Source organism: Perissodus microlepis, chromosome 3, assembly GCF_051167445.1.
Source record: "Perissodus microlepis isolate ML-2025 ecotype Zambia chromosome 3, ASM5116744v1, whole genome shotgun sequence".
NCBI classification, from domain to species: Eukaryota; Metazoa; Chordata; class Actinopteri; order Cichliformes; family Cichlidae; genus Perissodus; species Perissodus microlepis.
Genome location: NC_140463.1, coordinates 44,713,536 through 44,732,017, shown reverse-complemented (window position 1 = coordinate 44,732,017; position 18,482 = coordinate 44,713,536). Strand labels below are relative to the sequence as shown.

The window sequence follows — 18,482 nt, the reverse complement described above, 5'->3', positions numbered from 1 at the left end:
TATCTTCTTGGTGCACAGCTCTCCTTGGTAATTAAGAACGTTTTGCTTTTTTACTCCCCAGAAGTTGGGTTGGTTCGGGTAGAACACTATGAATTAATTGTGTTTGACAATGGCGATGAGGGGCCAAATGCAGCATGAAGATAGACAGAAAGTCTTGGGAGGCAGAGTGGAGCCCTGAGGTTCTTGAAGGAAGCTCTGGGCAGTGAGACTGTGACGGTGCAGTGAAGTACTCTGGAGACAGTAGATTGGATGTAATCAGATGTGGCCCTATATCTGATCCTACACCTGTATGTGGATCTTAAACAAGTGATACTGTCGAGGGAGCGACAAAGAGAGATAGCACAGTGGTTAGCTGGGTACAGTTTTCTTTCTTCCTGTTCTCTCCAGCTGTGACTGTGCTGTTTTTAGGCCATTTCATGGTAGGGGACCATGAAATAACAGTAAAGAGTCCCTTATTTCAGACTAAAGAGACGTGTTCTCGCTGCCACTTCTCTTCTCATGAGCAAGCACGTTGAAATTCATTCCGTCTCCCCCTACTTCTCTCAGATATGGCTGTAATAGTGCAGCGAGATCAAATGAGAAAACAAGATAGTAACTCTGCGGGATGCAAAGCTTATGATGGAGTTACTGAAAGACAGCCTCATATGGATTTACTCTCAATTGACTGCTACCAGATGTGAGAAAATCTCTGAAATGAAGCTGGGATCATGAATAGCAGCCCTGGCCTGGAGATTTGATTTGGGCTTTGGCACCACACCAAGTGGAAGGCACTTGATTGCTTTCACTTTGGGAATTGGGGCGCTCGCACCAAACCATTACACACTGAACGTTAAACCTAGTTCTAGCGTTTTAGCCTGCAGAGACCTGGTATCCTAGTATTCCTCCCTTCTTCTACTCCCTGCACTTGTGTAGCTCAACTCCAGGCTTGATTGTCAGGCTGCCGGGGAGCTCTAGAGGGATAGAGTCGTTGCCAGAAGAAGATGTTCCAATTCCTCTGGGAGCTTTTTTCGCTTCGCTTCCTTCCTTTTTGCATCTGTTAAAGTGAACACCTACGGGAAATTGATTCTTGCCGGTTATTTGTACTGTTTATTTTCTAGTGGAGCTCCCTGATGAGATGTGGAAGCCGCGACACATATTTATTGTTTCTAGCAAAAAAAAAACGGGGAATGCTTGCCAAGTATTTTTCTTTTTTTGGGTAAGGTTGGCATTGGTGGTCAGAGGAAAAAGGAGGAGGATAAGAAGGGAGAGTGAGGGTTAGGAAAGGCAGACAGAGAGGAGAAAACTTGGGATGACAGACCCATCACAAGAAGAATAAGGGGACACATGTGAGGAAGTTTTGTCCCGGCTAGAGCTGTTGCAAACTTTTGGGACTTGGGATTTTTCCCCTCCACTGGGTCTCTGTAATGGCTGCCGTTTTGGATTTAGTCAGCAGGCACCGAGTTGGCCAGAGATGCTAACTCTGATCTGCCTCACACACAGTTGGGGGAGATGGGATAAAGGCTTCAGAATGAGATGTAGTGAGACAGTGCAGCGCCACAGCCCAGCTCTCCTTTAGGACACTTCTGGCTCCAGTGACTTCCATTATATCCTGGTGTGACTAAAATACTGATTTGTGATAGCGAATGCGGGCGATTAGCTCTCTTATTTTTACTTCTGTCCACATATTAAGGTAATAACGCGTTGAGATTTGTACTATTTGTACTATCTGAAAGATATGGAGGTTTTCCATGCTTGGTGAGTTTTACAGAATTGATGAAACACTAAAGGCACTTGAAGAGGAGACCCACGGGGCTGATTGTTTTCCTCACTCTGGTCAAGAACCCTGAAACATGTAAAGACCCTCTGAGGCGCTGATGTAAGAAAAATCACCAGACACCAGAGACCATAAACCCCATATTGGCAACACAGCCTGGACCATTACAGGCCATCCATTTCAGAATGAATGATCCCGGCTGTTTGCCACACACACGCACACACACATGAACCAGTGTGTAAGTCTTGTTCAAGTATACCACTCACCCTGCATAGCAAATACACACAGAAGGATACATTAAAATACATCAATCTCTTTAGGAGTGAAAACAATAAATGTTAAAGGGACCTTCATTTATTTTTGCTTAGACACATTTTGTTGAAATGACCCAGAGCAGCTGTGTCACTGCTGAATTTGGCCTTCAGTCATTTGCTGTGTTTTAACCCTCTGAGTTTTGCTTTACATCAAGATGGGGACAACGGGAAGATGTTGCCACTTGGAGATTTGTGTCTTTTAGCAGGAGTTAGAACATTGTTAGCTTCGTATTTAGTTCTTGTCCCGAACGACTGCCGTAACCTGTCCAAGTTCTTCCAGATACCAGCATCCAGGGCAAATTATGTTCAAAGATTAAGCATCGTTTATAACATGGTTATAACTGAGGGCTCTCTGAATTTTGTCACCAGCGGGGCAAAGCTGGGAAATCAGTCAGATCGTTTCAATTTAAGAACGCGGACGACGTAGCAGCGAGAGAAGCCCCCAGCGGTTAGTGTGGGTGGAGTTTGATTTGCTGTTAGGTGGTTAGATTCTGCTTAGAGGTTTCTTAGCTTAAATCTCTCTCCATGTCCTTATCAAAGCAACAAACAGCTTTAACCCTTTGAGCTTAGCAATGTCCTCTAATCCCCATTCATTATCTAATCTAGTTACAAACAGCATCTTCCAGAGCCACTTTTCCTCTTCAGTCCGTGACGTGTGTAAGACGTTCCTTTAATGAATCCCATAATATTAACAAATAAAAGACCTTGCAGATTTTTCCCCCCCAAAATGCACCCAAAAATGATCAAAGCCTGCACTTGAGATTTAATGGGTGTTTATTTGTTTATTTCTCCTGCCTACTTTCTGCAAAAGCTCTCATCAAAATGATTGGATACAGGCTCATATCAAACTATAGAAGAAAGAGAATAATAGATTCAGTTTAATGCTCAGTCTCTTTAGAGTTTCATAGCATGCACAAATCATTTCATAAGTGGGTAAGTCATTTTTTATTGATCCACTTTTTCATTCAACTTTCATCTCCCAAGCCTTTTTAATTCTGATTTGTGTCCTAACTAACCTCAGCAAAAGTGCATTCCCCAGCATGTCAGAGGAGAGCACAGAAGTCAGTTTTCCTCGAACTAGAAATGAATGCAAGGATTGTTTTGTTTCCATGAAATAAATATGCAAGCACTTCATTTATCTTGTTTGTCTGTCACATGAATACTTCATTTAGCTCTCGCAGACAAATTTTATCTTCTGAATTCATGCGTGCATGTTTTATCGTTCACAATTCCATTTCAGGAACCCCCCTAAAGGTATCTGGCCTCAAAAGCTTAATTCATGATAATTGCAATACATCTCTTATGCAAATAGTGAAGCTATTGCAGATGTTACTGTAAAGTCTTAGATTCTTATCCTTGCACTGTTTTTTTTATAGTTTGCTAGAGTTCTGTGTGCGCTAGTTACCAATAAAAAAATTTGTCTTTGAAGTAGAAACTCGACTTCTTCTTCTTTCTTTCTTTTTAAAAAAATAAGAATCAACCACCTTCAGCAGCACAAACACGCGGCACAAGACAGAGAGGTTGGGACATTCAGCACTCAAAGGGTTAAAGAATTGTCACTTTCATGGCATCACATTACAAACTTGTGGCTCAAGTTCTGTGTAACGTTGGGCGAGAAATGGAGCCCACACGCTGAACAAACACAACAGTCCCTTTAACTTTTAGTGACTTTCATGGGGATTCTTTTCCTTGAGGATCCACTGATAGTCATTCTTTTCTTTTTGCTCTGTTTTCATGAGTGATTAGTCAGTACAAGTTCACATTCAGCCAACAAAAGACACATGAAAGAAGCAAACGGATTCACTAGGTTGTTTACATGTGGTCAGGTTATTACGGGGTTATGTTGGGTTATTCGGGAGTTATTTCTCTGAAGAGATGCAGCCCCAGTTTAAGGTGCTTTGGATAAGGTCCTTTTGATATCTCCAAATCAATACTTTAGAGGAACGAAAACTTATAGAAGGTAATTGTTTTTTGGAATGACAATTTTTTGTCACAGTGAGCAGCTTTAACTGACAACTAGATATAAAACTGAGAGGAAAAGAAAATATCTTCTGACAATACCTCATTTGCAGCGTGGCTTCCCATCACTGGAGATAAAAAAAAACTTCAAAAGAATTAGCTAATTATATATCAGTCAGTCATTTGCAGGCTTTTAAAGTCTGCACTGGGTTATAATGGACCCATAGTCGTGTGAAAAAGCCAGATTGTATTCACCCTTGATGCTTGGCACTGCACCTCTTCCAGAGTGGTGGTTAACGGTAGGTTAGGCAGTTAGATCATTAGTGGAGTTAAAGGGATTTTATTACCTTTGTCGAGTAGCCACTCGTCAACTACCCGACCAAGTCGGTATGGGATTCTTTGTCTAGCAATAGCCAGGCGCTCATTATCAAAGTTCCCTTTAAGAAATTTGGAGAAGACAAATTAAGAAAAGGTTACACAAATCTGGAAGTTGAAAGGTTAGAGGTTAGAAGGGCAACATGGCAAATGTTTAGCAAGTTATGTACTTTAAATCAGCTTTAGTTAGGACAGGAAGAACTTGTGGATGTGTTTTCGGGCTGGTTTGTTTGGTTAGACAAGTTAACAGCATTCTAGTTACCTTGAATTTTAAATGATTTTTTTTAAATGCACTAACAAGTTAAACAGATTTATGAATTATTTAGATATAGTATGATTACATTTGTGGAAGTGCTAAATTATAATAGCTGTCACAGAGTCACAGAATCAGCAGTCAGTAAACAACACAGTTATTACAGTATGAAATAAAGCAGAAAAAAGATTTCCCATTGTTATTTCACATGAGCATGACATAATCACAGAGAATTAAAACACATTTCATGGTTGTTCCAAGGAAGACATATTTAAGTTCCTGCCGCACACAAAGCATTGCTGATTAGCAAACCTCCACCTGCCGGCCCAACAGGATGGCATTCTGCCTGTGGAGCATCACTTCACTTTACATCCAGTTACTCCACTCCGACTAAAGAGAAAAAAGATTTAGTGAAACTGTCAGCACTGAGTTTTTCTCAGGTCTTTTTCTTCCTTCTTATGCATTAATGGAGCACTTCTCAGTGGCACTTGGCAATTAGCATCACTTCATCAACGTGTCAAAGAAGTTTCATTGCTGCTGTGCAAACTTATTATCCCTCACTTCACTTCAATCAACCTCGGGGTCATACGCTGTACCTCTTATAGCACTGTCAACAGAGACAGAGCTGGAATTAGGGAAGACGAGGGCTGATGTGACCAGACTTGGGGTTTTAATAAAGTCTAATGCGGTGGTAAAGTCAGAGGATTAATTAGGAGTTTTATGTACGTCAAACAGCAGCTTTTGCCAAAAACCTGAGAGCTATGCTAGCTAAAATGAGGTCAGGGAATCCCCTGGTGTCCTAGCAGAGGGATAAAGTTCTGCGAGTGGTACCAAAAAATGAGAATCACTAAAGTATATATATATATATATATTGATGTAGTATATACACCAACATATAAAATATATGACATGTTAGAATGTGTCCAAAATGCATTACTTGCTACAGTCTGAGGGGGAAAAAAATAGTGGACATAGATTGAATTGGAGTTCATAGCAGGATACTGACAGGAGATGCTGATGGAATTATCTGCAGAGAGATGAGTCAGGGATTCAGGAAAGGTTTGGGAACAGTGTCTAAACGGTAAACACTCTAAGCTTAGAGTGCTACATCCTGCATCCTCACAAGTATACGCTGATTTTGCCCCAACTCTCCCCCCTTAGCACCACCCTCTGTGGTGCCGCAGTGATCTAAAATAGACCACCTCTCAGTTCTGCAGTACCTACATCTACTCCCCAGGGGTCTCTCTACCCACACCTGCCTCTGTAGAAATGGCTCACATAAGCAAGAGGAGGTGCGTTTCCACGTGCGCATACTGTATATGAAGGGAAACAGTTGTTCGTGTGTGGGGCAGAGGGCCGAAAGATAATGAAATCTGAACAGAGAAAACGCACGGAGAAGGAAGAAGCCTGGGATAAATGATAGCTGGCACATTGATGACGAAAATAGGAATTTTGTCTGGAATTTTGATCTTTGAGTGAGTCTTTTTAGTGACTTGAGACCCTCAAGTCATGAACCTGATCTTTTTAAGCAGGTTAACATTTGGACCATCTGTGTTTTCTTTCTGAAACTGAAATTAGTCTAAATTGAAAGGAAACGCTCATGCAGCAATTACACGCATGTGTTCACATTGCACTTAAGATTATCCAGGCACAGCTCTTACTTCTGGAAAACCAGTACGGCAATTAGAGTGCACATACAACCCTGGTGTTAGAAATGACACGGCCACTCTGTTGCAATCACTGAATTAGAGAAGGAGAGACAGATGCCGCTGGCAGCAGACAGGGACGAGGGGAAGATGGGACAAATGAGAGGGGTGTGGTGGTGATGGTGGGGGTTGCAGAAAAACGGCAAAATCAAAATAATAACAGAGCGAAAGGAAAATTGTGGGAGGCAGAAGTCCTTAGTGAGATGAATCAATTGTGTGCATGCGTGTTCTCCTCCTACTGCCACATCTGCCATCTCATCCACAAATCCTGACTAAATCTCCTCCCTCCTCTAACTTTCACTTCTGAATCAGCCACTTCCAGCAACACAATCCAATACAAGATCCCTTTTACCAGCCAAATAATTTGTGGATAATGATCATCCACCGGTACTTCTCCCTCTAGTGGCAAGCTTCTTCAAAAATGGGTTCACCCTCCTCATCCTCTGTGTCCTCTCCATGAAAATGTTCCTTTCCTTTCTTGTTTCCATCATTCTTTCTCTAATCCCTTTCCTTTGTCTTACTCACTTATCCATTTCCTCGTGCTTGCTCCTTTCCATCTAACTGCTCTTCTTCTCTGCTTGTCCTTCCCTTATTCTCAAACAATCCTTCAGCCACACTTGGCGCTGTCCTTTTTCTCACCTCCCCTTGCCAAAACTAATTTTGATGTCTTTTTTTTGCTAATAACTTCCATGCCCTGTTCTTCCCTTGCACCTATATCCCTTCTTTTCATCTCCCGTTTCCCTCGTTCTTTATAAATTCTTCCTCAGCTACTATTTTTCTGTTCTTTCTCCTTCTATTCGCTATGCACTGCTGTCATTTCTTGTCCATCCAAACTCACCGTTACTTCTCCCCTTTCCTCACATATCTCTCACTTGCCCCGTTAATCCCCTGCCTTTGTTTTGTTTTATTTACCTTCACTCAATTTTACCTCTGTATTCTTCATTTCCCCACGATGCAGTGAGTTTATTACTAGGATATTAGATGTAGTACACAGGCACTTCCACACAGTCTAAGTGTGTGGCAGGCAAAGTAATAAATGCTCAGAGTGTAGAGTGTGTACTGTATGTAAATGTGTGTATTCCTTCCCTGGTGATCAGGAGTGAGTGACAACATCCTCATCAACAACCAAAGACAGCAGAGAAATCAACAAGGAGGCTTCTTACCTAACCACTTGAAACAAAAACAAAAAAAGAGGGACAAGAGGAAGAAAACAGAATCTGATGGAAACCACAACAAAGAAAATTTGACTATAAATTTAATTTTAGCAAAACATATGTGCAGTGGCAAGGGAAAAAGTGGCACAACGTCCTGTTGGACAGGTTTTTTATGTCCTCTACACTGCAATTTCTAAAACCCAAATTCCTCTGTGTCCTGCTTGTGTGTTTGCATCTGTTTGTATTCGGATCCTTAGAGAAATAAGTCATTCTGTGTGAAACAGTGACGCTTCTCCCTTCTCGCTCCTCTCTCCTACCAGCTGAAGCCTGCTCTGCATAAGAATGGGGAGGGGGGGATAGATTAAACAGCTGGGCCCTTCTCCTCTCCTTCTCCACCATTATCGCGCTCACTCCATTCCCAGGACTGTTCTCTTCGCTTGATATGAAAGATGGAGGAACAATGCTATCGTACCTGGTGCTCAAGTAAAATCTGATATACAAGAGAGGGAGAGAGTGATAAATTAGTAAATCAATCAGTGGTTCTATTACTTTGAGGGATGTAGTTTTTTCCTTTTATAGCCAATGTTCACCAATGGAAAGCAGTGTATCAGATATAAGGAAAGCACTATGTCCGCTAATAATCTAACATAATAATGTGGAATAATATGGTAATGAATGGATTTGTTATTGTTGACTTCTATGTTAAATAATAATGTTTAGCAGACACAGCTCTGTGCTTTATGTCAAATATGAGCCTAAGCCTATACTTCATGCTTCTTCATGTTTAATAACTGTACAAGGTGACATATTTGTAAGTCTTGTATTCATAAGGCATATGACATATGGAATAAAAACCTGTGTATTTTAATCATGGGTGCAATCACATCCCAGGGTGAGCAGCACAGCCTAGTAGACTGTGCATGGACCACAACGCTTATGTTTGTATGTCTGCCGAGCTGAGCTGAATGTGTCACCTGAGTCTCAAGTCTCATACAGTCCTCCCTGAAACACTGCTGCTGAGGACAGACACGTGTCTGTCCTCAGCCACCTGGAGCATTGGCGGGATTAAAAGCTATGATCAGACTGGTTTTGGGTAGGTATCACAGCTGTGTTGCTAGGGGCAAGGCAAGGGCACGCTGATTAACTGGCACCCTGGGGAGACACAAAGCAAGGTAGGGGAGGCAGGGGACCTGCACAGCATGCTAGGAGTGCAGAGTGTGTCTGAGAGTGTCGGAGATTTGGATGTTTTGATAATCCAGCATATGAATCACACACTGTCTCTTTGCGTATCAGTACAAACGTCTATGTCTGTGTGATTACGTGCGATTGTGTTTGTAGCAACTCTCCAAGGAGCCAACTGCATATCATGTAGCTCTGCAGGCAGCCAGATGCCCTTGTACAGGACACCCACATTGGAAATCCATCCATAAGAATGGAGATTACATTGGAGACGATTGGCCAGCAGCCATCCCGCTCTTCCTCCTCTCACAGAAACCTCTCTCCATCAAACTAGCCTCATTCTGCTTTTCATTTGGTAACTTTAGATGGATTGCTCTCTTATCCACTGGGTGTTTTCGAGAGCAGATTGGCATAAGAAACCACAGCCTTATGTACTGTAACCTCGTGCTACTAGATGCATCTCTTGTGTTGTTCTTAAACGCTTGCTCCTGTTTTTTTTTCTTTTGTTCGGTTCTTTTATTAACAAATGTGATCAAATTGTGATTTTATAGCAATTCCAACAGGTGTTTGGGAAAGATGGCAAATGATTCGGATCAAGTGTCAGTGCAGTGAGTCAAATTTCAGTTTATTTTTCTGGGAGATGACGTTAAAGAGTCAAAAATTGACAAAATTGACACGATAAGATGGCAGTTTTGGATCTGTTTTTTTCTCCTCCATCTTTTTTTTAAACCAGAGACTGCAGACGAGTTTTGTCTCTTCATGTGAAACGCGAGGGAAAAGAAAGCGATTTACCTACCCACCATGCTCTTTTGTTCAATGTAAATACATCAGCCACCATTCACGTCTGCGTGCATCTCAAACAGACAGCTCGCTGTTTTAACAGCTAGCTCATCTGTCTTTCATCTTTGCAGCAGTTATCAATGCAGCAGCTCGTTTTCATTTCTTCCCCTCTTTCGTCTTGCTTCGACAGGATCCTCACCACCTTTCATCTCGGCCACGGTGGATTTGTGCGAGGGTGGCTGCCAAAGTGAGCCAAAGAAAGCCCCCCTCCCCCCACCTTCCCAACTCGTGTGGAAATCAAAGTTGTCACTTCTCTAATTACCCAAAGCAATCTTTTCCTTCTCCTGATCTGCACTACTTAGCTGTGTCTCTCCTCTTTCCCTTTCTCTACTCATCATTATTCCTTGACTGTTTTAGTGTTCTCTCTCTCTCCATCATCACATAGCCACAGGCCAATAATTGGAAATACCTTCCAACGGTGCAAGATCCAATCACAAGAAGTCACAGAGCACCAGAGGCCCAATAAGAACCAGTAGAATGAGGGTGGGGGGAACTATCATTAGAGACAAGTGACTAAGCTGGCTGACTTCAATTAACTATTACTGGCTTTTCTGCTGTACCTGTACCTTGAATGTAATAATGTAAGAACCCAAAATATGACAAATGTTTGTCACGCATCGAATCACAGTAAAGCTTTAAGAATACTTTTTTTTTTTTTTTTTATTATTATAAAGAGCTGTTTTCAGGGTAAAGTGAACTTAAAAACTCCACCTGCTTATAGTAATAACATAAAAAAAAAATGAATGAACAACAGAAATTTGTGTTAGCGACTGCAGATTACAGAAACACAGAGCTTCTGTGGTGCAACTCTATAAACTAGTCCTAACCAAGGACTAGTTTATAGAGTTTCTGTGAGAAAAGCATATTTTAAGAATTTTGAGAAAATGGAAACATTTTGTGCTCAATTCCAGGAGCTCCGTACTGTGTTGGCGTTAATGCTAAATAAGTTACATTTATACCTAAATGTCATGTAGGGGCTGTTACAACAGTGCAGACTAATTAGGGCTGGATGAGGTGACCCTGGATCTTCCTTTAGTTACGCTGCAAATGCCATAGGTTTTGCATTCTTTGTGTGTTTATACACCCCTCTGCATTTAATCATTAGTTATTATTCATTCTTGTCTCTCTTCTACAGTGTGTCTTTTTGGAGGTCGACTGACTGATTTTCTACCTTTTTCTCAAGGTAGTTTATATTGTATTACCTTACAATATAAACTACCTTGAGGTGACCGTTATTGTGATTCAGCACTGTATAAATAAAATGGAACTGAATTATTAACGTTATGGAAAATGAGCCTAGTTTCCAGTATATAAAGCTGCTGGTGCCATACCATATGACAGTTGAAATGGTTTCCTGCCAATCCCACCATGTGGTCCACCCCACACCGTCGTCTGTCATCTAGTGCTTGGAGGAACATTAAAGCGATGCAGGTCTACTTCAGTACTGTTTGTTTAGAGGCCAAAGCTGCTGAAGTAAAATCTAGTCCATGTTCAACTGAAGTCTCTATGCCTACAGCCATTTGTCTCACTCTGTATAAAGTGCACCCTTCTTTCCTAATCAAGTTGCTCACCCCTATTTTTAGAGTGCTGTCATATAGCTTTTGCTAAAGGGAAAAGGGAAGCAGATTTTCTGGGCTGCCACAGTCCCCCTGACTGCAGAGGTAGCAGAGACAAAGATGGTTACTGACGCACCGTGGCAACATGAAGGTAAAGATAAAAAGGGGAAGTAGGAAGGAGAGAGCATAGCCAAGAGCTTTGTTGACCCCTTTACTCAGACCATTTATCTGAGTAGTAAGAACATCTTAACAACTCAGTCGGAAGAGCTGAAGCTGACCTTGCTGGTACAAAGAGTCTCTCTTCTTCTGTGAATCCATGTCTTTCCTCTTTACTTTTTCCCCCCCGACTATAAATGCCAGCCTTCACGCTGCACAGATCCTCTAAGTGCCTTACAGAGTGAAAACAGGCAATAACAACAGCCCTGTCTTTGTACTTTATCTTTCCTCTTTTCTTTTCTGTCCTTGGCTTATGATCTGTATTAAGACCTGGGCTGGACTACTCAAAGTCAACATTATCTGGAGCAGCAAGTAATTTATGTTTTACAAACTTATTCTAAGTTCATGCACGACTCTACATTGCACGTGAATGGTGTGTTTATGCTCTATCACATTGGACAGGCTATATGTAAAGAATTTCCCAAATCTGGGACAAATTAAGTTTATCTTAGTTTATCTTATCTTAATCTTGCCCGCTGTGTTGCAATCCAATTTGTGAAGCTCTTATTAGTCAGTAACATTCTTTATCCATCAGTAAGAAGCCTTATCCATCTCAGCAGTAATAGCAGCTTGCTTCCAGCATGCATACTGGATTTCGCCTCCCCCCACCAAACCACTCCTTCTCTTTCTTCCTCTCTCTTCCTTCTTCTTCATTAGACATTTTCAGCAATGCATCCCCTTTGCTACACTTTGCCGCACTTCCTCTTTTCTACCTCCCCTGCCATCAGACCCTCCATCCACGCATCCATTGCCATCCCCTAACCGCCACTTCTTCTCTCCAGTTCTACTCAACTGCAGTCAGAAACTAAAGCGAAGTGACAGCTCCATAGTAAATCTGCTGCTTGTAAATACAGCTGTCAATGACTAGGAAACAGTAGGATTGCACACTGTGAGCTCTCATTGGTCATAATGACACAGTTATGAGGCAGCAAAATATGGTAATCGCAGCCAATATGCTGTGATGGTGTTGATATAACTGTGGTTGTAAAATGCAGAATGATTATTCAAAGCTCAGGGGACACCTTAGTGAATCCCAAATGCCAAGTGTGGTATAAACCCACATAAAATGAATGGATTTTTCCTGAAGCTGAATTCTTACTGTAATGTCACAACTCACTGTGTCCTGTGACTATAGCCACCATCCATTCATCCATCCATTTTCCTCTGTCTATCTAATCCAATGGGGCTCAGCCCAGCTGTCACTGGGCAGACAGACACCTATTCACAGAAAGAGTTAATGTGATGGAGTAGTATGACACAAATCAGACAGATTCACGTATTACAATTTACTACAAAAACTATACTATATCTCTATATAAATAACAACACATCTCCCTTCACAGCTTAGAAACAGCTAAGATGGAAAATTTGTTTCAGTTGTTGAAAGGGCAACTGGCTCCTTGTAAGAGAGGGATTACTGCTATAGTGGCCTCCACTCACTAAATCTGACCTCTCCTTGGGTGTTTCAGCAGCTTGATTGGCAAGAAAGTAAAGAACAGGGAGAGAATAACTCAAAAAAAGTAAAAAAAAAAAAAAAAAAGACATTTGTGGAATTTGATCTATGAGCAGGATTTTAAAAAAGAAACTACAATTTAGAATTAAATCTGCTTTTTGATGAAAATGATATACACCCATGATGCATTCAAAATGTTGGACTGTCCCTGCTGCCTGTAGTCCTGTTCTGTGTTTCTAGAGCTGCGCCCATAACCAGGTTCCTTATTAAAACTACTGCCTGCCTTTCTGCAAACGAGAACTCATCATTTGCAAGACAGAGGAACTTGGGTGAGGTCTTACGTGGGGATAATATTGTGAACACCCTTTAGTGTGGAAATCAAATGTGACAAGGAATGTGAGCTGGTGTGCGACAAGAGAAGGCTCAGCAGAGAAGAGTGTAAGGCAGGAGGACCAGTACATCCTCCTTACTCCAGTGAAGCAAATAAATTATTTAATCTCCTGCTGAACTTGTGATTTTGCTGGAGACTATTAACCAGAAGTAAATGATATATAAAAACTTATATAAAATGATTTGAATTTCATTGAAAGAAATAAGCCCTTGATCCTCTACAAGCCAGGAGAATCAATCAATCCATTACAGATACTCCTGATCTTACTCCTGTGTATAAAGCACACCTGTTCACAAAATGAGTTTCTTCCATTCCAACCTCTCCCCCATCAAGCTGCCACGTGCAAGACCAAAGAGCTCTCAAAAGATGCTAGGGACATAACTGTAGACTTGCACAAGGTTAAAAGACCACCAGTAAGGAGCTCATGCAATTTTCTTCCATTTCCAATTATTTCCAATTATTTGAAAATAGATGAAATCTAAAATGATCATTATCACCCTCCATTTGCAAGATCTTGCCTCATGGATTGAGGACGATCATGAAAAAAGTGCTGAATCAGCCCAAAACTACATGGAAGGAGCTTGTTAAAGATCTGAAGGTCAGAAGAGATTCCAGATGAAAATAACCTCTAATCCTTACTGCACATTCTGCTCGACTGCTACTATCCCAAAGAGAATGCATTAAGGTTTAATGCATTCTCTTAATGCATGACTGTCCTGATGTGTTCTTCTTCTGGGGCAAGGTAATAAAGTTATTGACATCACTGACAAATATCAGTCTTCCTGTTGACCCACTGTTACATCTGCTGCTTGATGACTCTAGGCTTCCAATGACAATGAAAGCACGCAAATTGTGGCTGGCAGGCATAACTGCGGCCAAAAAACTAGTGGTTCAGAGGTGGCTACCACCACATGATCTCTCGGTGAAACACTGGTTACATGCCTTCTTAGATATCTTGTACTTAGAACTATCCTCAGCTAGGGTCAACCATGCAAACCCCTCAACAGAAAAACTGGCTAAAGGGAATTAGAGAGACCAAAAGGTTGCTCAGAAATGTGCAATACATGTTATTCTCTTTTTGTTTTAAATCACTGATCTATTGTACCTTTCTCCTTGTTCATTATGTTAACCTGTACTGTCATTGGAATGTCATGGTTATGCTGCAAATGTAATATGTGTTGGTAGGGAGGATGGGGGTGGAGAGGGGGAGAAAAAGGGTTTGGGGTAATGTTCTTGGGAAACCCAATATATTGTATGTTTGTGGTGTGCTGTATAAGACAGTTTCCCTTTGTTCTAAAAGCAAATAAATATTGCATTATAAAAGATCTGAAGGCAGTTGGGACCACAGTCACCAAGAAGACCACTTGTACCACACTACACCATAATGCACTGAAACGTTGCACTGCCTGCAAGGTCCTCCTGCTTAGGAAGGTACACATACAGCGCCATCTCAAGTTTGCTAGAGAACATCTAAATAATTCAGAGAAGGCTTGGGATGAAGTGTTGTGGTCAAATGAAACCAAAATAATTCAGAGAAGGCTTGGGATGAAGTGTTGTGGTCAAATGAAACAGCCAACACTAGTTGGCATTAACCTGATCTACCCAAAGAACACCATCCCCACAGTCAAACAGGCCACAGTTATGAATGACTGTCTATCTCTCTGTGCTAGCCCAACAGTGGATTGGTGGCCTGTCTGGGGTCTACTTGTGTTTGAGGGGTCAAAGGGCCAATATTGCGTAAAATCTTGGATGAGAAGATGAGAGATGGGTCGTGGATGGGTCTTCCAGCATGACAATGACCCTAAATATATCGACAAGGCAACAGAGTGGCTAAAAAAAGGGTTTTGTCCACCAAGTCAGTTTTTTTCAAGGGCTTTGGTTTATATTTGGTCTCTCACTATAAAATTAAACTACCACAAAAACTGAAGACTTCTGAATCACCAATGAGCAAAAGTAAATATTCTCCTGACATTCTAAATAGGCTGTAGTTATAAATGGCTGCCTGTGTCTGTGTGCTAGCACTACAGTGGATTGGTGAGCTGTTTGTGGTGTACCTCCAGGCAGAACTACAAGCCTGAATTGGATATACAGGAGAAAATTAATGGATAGATGGATGATATACACTGTGCAAGACTCCAGAGACACGAGCTTTAACAGAAAATCAATGGTAAAAAGTGTGGCAGTCCTATCCCCACTGCATAATTAACAAGTTCATTCTGAAATAAAATCACCGCAGCCATAAAAACTAACAACAGCAAACATCAAAAAAAAGTTCAAATTACCATTTTGTGCCATCATTATACACTATAAATTGCCTTCAGATCACTTCAGTAAGACAACTTTCTGTAACTTTAGAGAAAAACATTATATGTATCATTCATCCTCTTAGAAAAAAGATAAAAGCACCATTGTTCACTTCAGAAAACTCTGCTCTATGGACATAATGGACATTACTCAGTTCCTAGACTCAGTGACTATTTGTGATTTTGTTCAAGGAAGTTTCAGCATTTAAAAAAGTTACATAAACTTGAGGAATATGACATGCCAGTAGCAAAAATAAAGAAAAGCTATGAAGAAGTGAGCAAACATGACTCTTTATCATTAGTCATGCTGTAATTTATAAGTCTGCTAACATCTGCATGCCTAATTATCAGACCATGTAAGCCTATATATAAATGTAACTTTGCATTTGCGAGAGAAACAATGTGTTTCTTCTTTTAAAAGCTGCAGTTTAGCTTTAATTAATGTTCAGTGAAGCTCTGTAAAAACACTGTATGATACATAAGCTAACAAACACTGATGCAGAGCAACAGTCATTCTTAAGTCTTTATTTTTCTGTATTGCCTCAAACCAGAAAATAATACTTTGGTCACTCAGAAATGAATATTCCTAAAGGGCAATGCCATAAAATCATAAACAAACCTTTTAAGATAAAAAATAATTAACCACATGAGACCACTTCCTTTCTCACAGCAGATGACCAGTAAATAAAGGAACTAGAGTGTGAAATGGTACAATTACAGTCCGTATGGCACCGGTGCTAACATCTGCCTGTTTTTCTGAGGCAAGGTTGAGGTGCTCAATGTGACACGGGGAGGTTTTTATTGAGCCACTATGCCATTTTGGGAAAATGGGAGGTGGGGCGGGCCAATAACTGTTGCTGCAGGAGCCACCGGGGACACCTGACATGCTGGATTAGTTGGCCGAGCGTTCCTCTGACACTTTTTGTCTGCTCTCTGTCCATCAAATACAATGTGCACATGCACACAGACACACACAATCATGCTGTACTATGTGATGCACCCAGACAGATGCATGCACTGTCACACGTAGAATCAGACATGGACCACAACACCCACAGACACACAGACTCCCCGAGGACTACTAACATCACTTCGTGGGACGTCAGGAGACGTGTTGCTTAGCCGCTGAATGTGCCTGACCCGTGACGACCACATTCGCTGTCAACATCTTGTCTCTCCAAAACATCACCTCGAAATGGCCTTCTGTTTAAAAGCTTGCTGCTGGCCAGCCCGGGTTTTAATAAAGGCTTTGTGAGTAAAGCGATGCAAAATCTTCAGTAATCTCCAGATATTTTGGGCTGAGGCCACTTATCGTGCACACAAACGTGTTTTTTGTCAGAATAAGATACAGAGAGGAAATCTGCCACCTTTTTCACGAGGAATGACGGCTCTACATTCTCTGTTTTACCTCCACCTTCCTTGTGGCCTCATCCTCTGGGAGCTTTTACCAGAGACCCCAGGCATCCCACATGTAACTCTCTATATGCACAGAATGTCAGACACGGTTCAGAACCGCAAAAGTATACCAAGGAGACTGCTTGATGTGGGTCACAAAAGTCCCTCTGGGGAAGATGATTTCACAGGAAAGTGCACTTCCTTGTTTTGTTAGAGGGACCAGACAAATATGGTACCTGTACCATCCAACAGATGCACCATTGCAGGCATTTTTCATGACAACTTGTTCTATTTTTCTTGAAATCTGGTTTACAACGACAGCATAAGATGACATAAGTTTTCTGCTGGGACAACATAGCAATGACACTGCATAATGTAAGCATCAAGAAAATGAAGTAGGTTTGAATACAGTCCCAAACCGTGAGCACAAACTATTTTGTCCTATTTAGAGAATCAGAAGATGTCTAAATCTTCAATCTGGGTCATGGGAACTTGTTTCAACAGGGGACCTCCTTTTTCTTTCTCTACAAAAATATAACATCACTTTCTCTCTCCCTTTATGCACCTCATGTGTCAGTTAGGAAGTTGCAATCCCAACACATCCTTCACTCAGTGTCTCTCTCTCTCTCTACATACTCCTCCACCCATCTGCACCTAAGCCTCATCCTAAGTTTTGCTTTCCTAATGTGTAACATGTCTATGTCCCTAGGACAAGCCCCCCCCCCCCCACTCCTCAAGCAATATGATGATGAGCACAACCTTCAAAGTGGAGCAATCAAAGCTGGCACCCAAAAAAAGTTAGAGTGTAATCAGCTCACATAAATGAAACAAACCTATTCTACAGCCATTTAGTCCCCCTGCTACCACCCACACGACCCCTCTCATCTTCGTGACCTCCTAAAAGTTCCAGCCCGAGCACAAAACTCATCAAATAAACTAACAAACAAAAACAAAATCACACTCTTCAATTGTTGATAAGCACAGGAAAAGGAAAGAAATGTTTGATGAGGACAACAACCGCGGCGAGGAGGGTGGAAGGGAAGAGGAATAAAAAGAATACGATATGGGATGTGCATTAATGTTTCTTGATGAAACGAAACATAGATTCGGATGATGACACTCACTTGCCAATGTTAACAGGCTGCTCAGCTGTTATTTTCCGAGCGGTTTGCGCTATTGTTAGATGAAGGCTCCTTTTTGGAGTGTGCGCTGTTGTGAAAAGGGCTGCATTTCCATCATAATAACAACTGAAAAGAGTGAACTGTCACACGGCACTTCCTTTTCTGGCTGTGATGCATTCCCCTCAGTCTGGCCTTGCTGTGTTGATGGATGAGCGAGAGAATATGCTTCTCTCAATGCCAAAACAAAGCTTCGAAATATGGGATCACTGCTGTGACAGAGAATGTCACAGTCCCACTGCTCTATATGTCAACAAGAGTAAATATCATGACCACATTAGCGGCGCTCTCCCTGCAGTTTGAAACAATGATGATACATAGACAGTGCTTTTAGACAACGGGAAGAGAATGCATCGACTTCGGGTGGAGGTTTGCACATTGGACAGCATCGGTGCGGAATAAAAACACTGCTTATTCATTTGTAACATGAGACAGTCCTGCGTGGTGTTGCGTAGTC

At 41.5% G+C, this 18,482-nt stretch overlaps 1 protein-coding gene across 7 annotated transcripts in view; it reads right to left on the bottom strand.

Moving 5' to 3' along the window:
• nrxn2b (neurexin 2b) overlaps positions 1-18,482 on the bottom strand; it is a 687,330-nt gene that overhangs the window by 23,564 nt on the left and 645,284 nt on the right. For 6 of the 7 annotated variants that reach the window (XM_084924606.1, XM_084924600.1, XM_084924602.1 and 3 more), the window contains one exon: positions 4,374-4,463. The exons of the other annotated variant lie outside the window; for it this stretch is intronic. In XM_084924606.1, the coding sequence (XP_084780732.1) occupies positions 4,374-4,463 (90 nt within the window). The remainder of the gene's footprint in view (positions 1-4,373; positions 4,464-18,482) is intronic. 7 annotated transcript variants of the gene reach the window in all.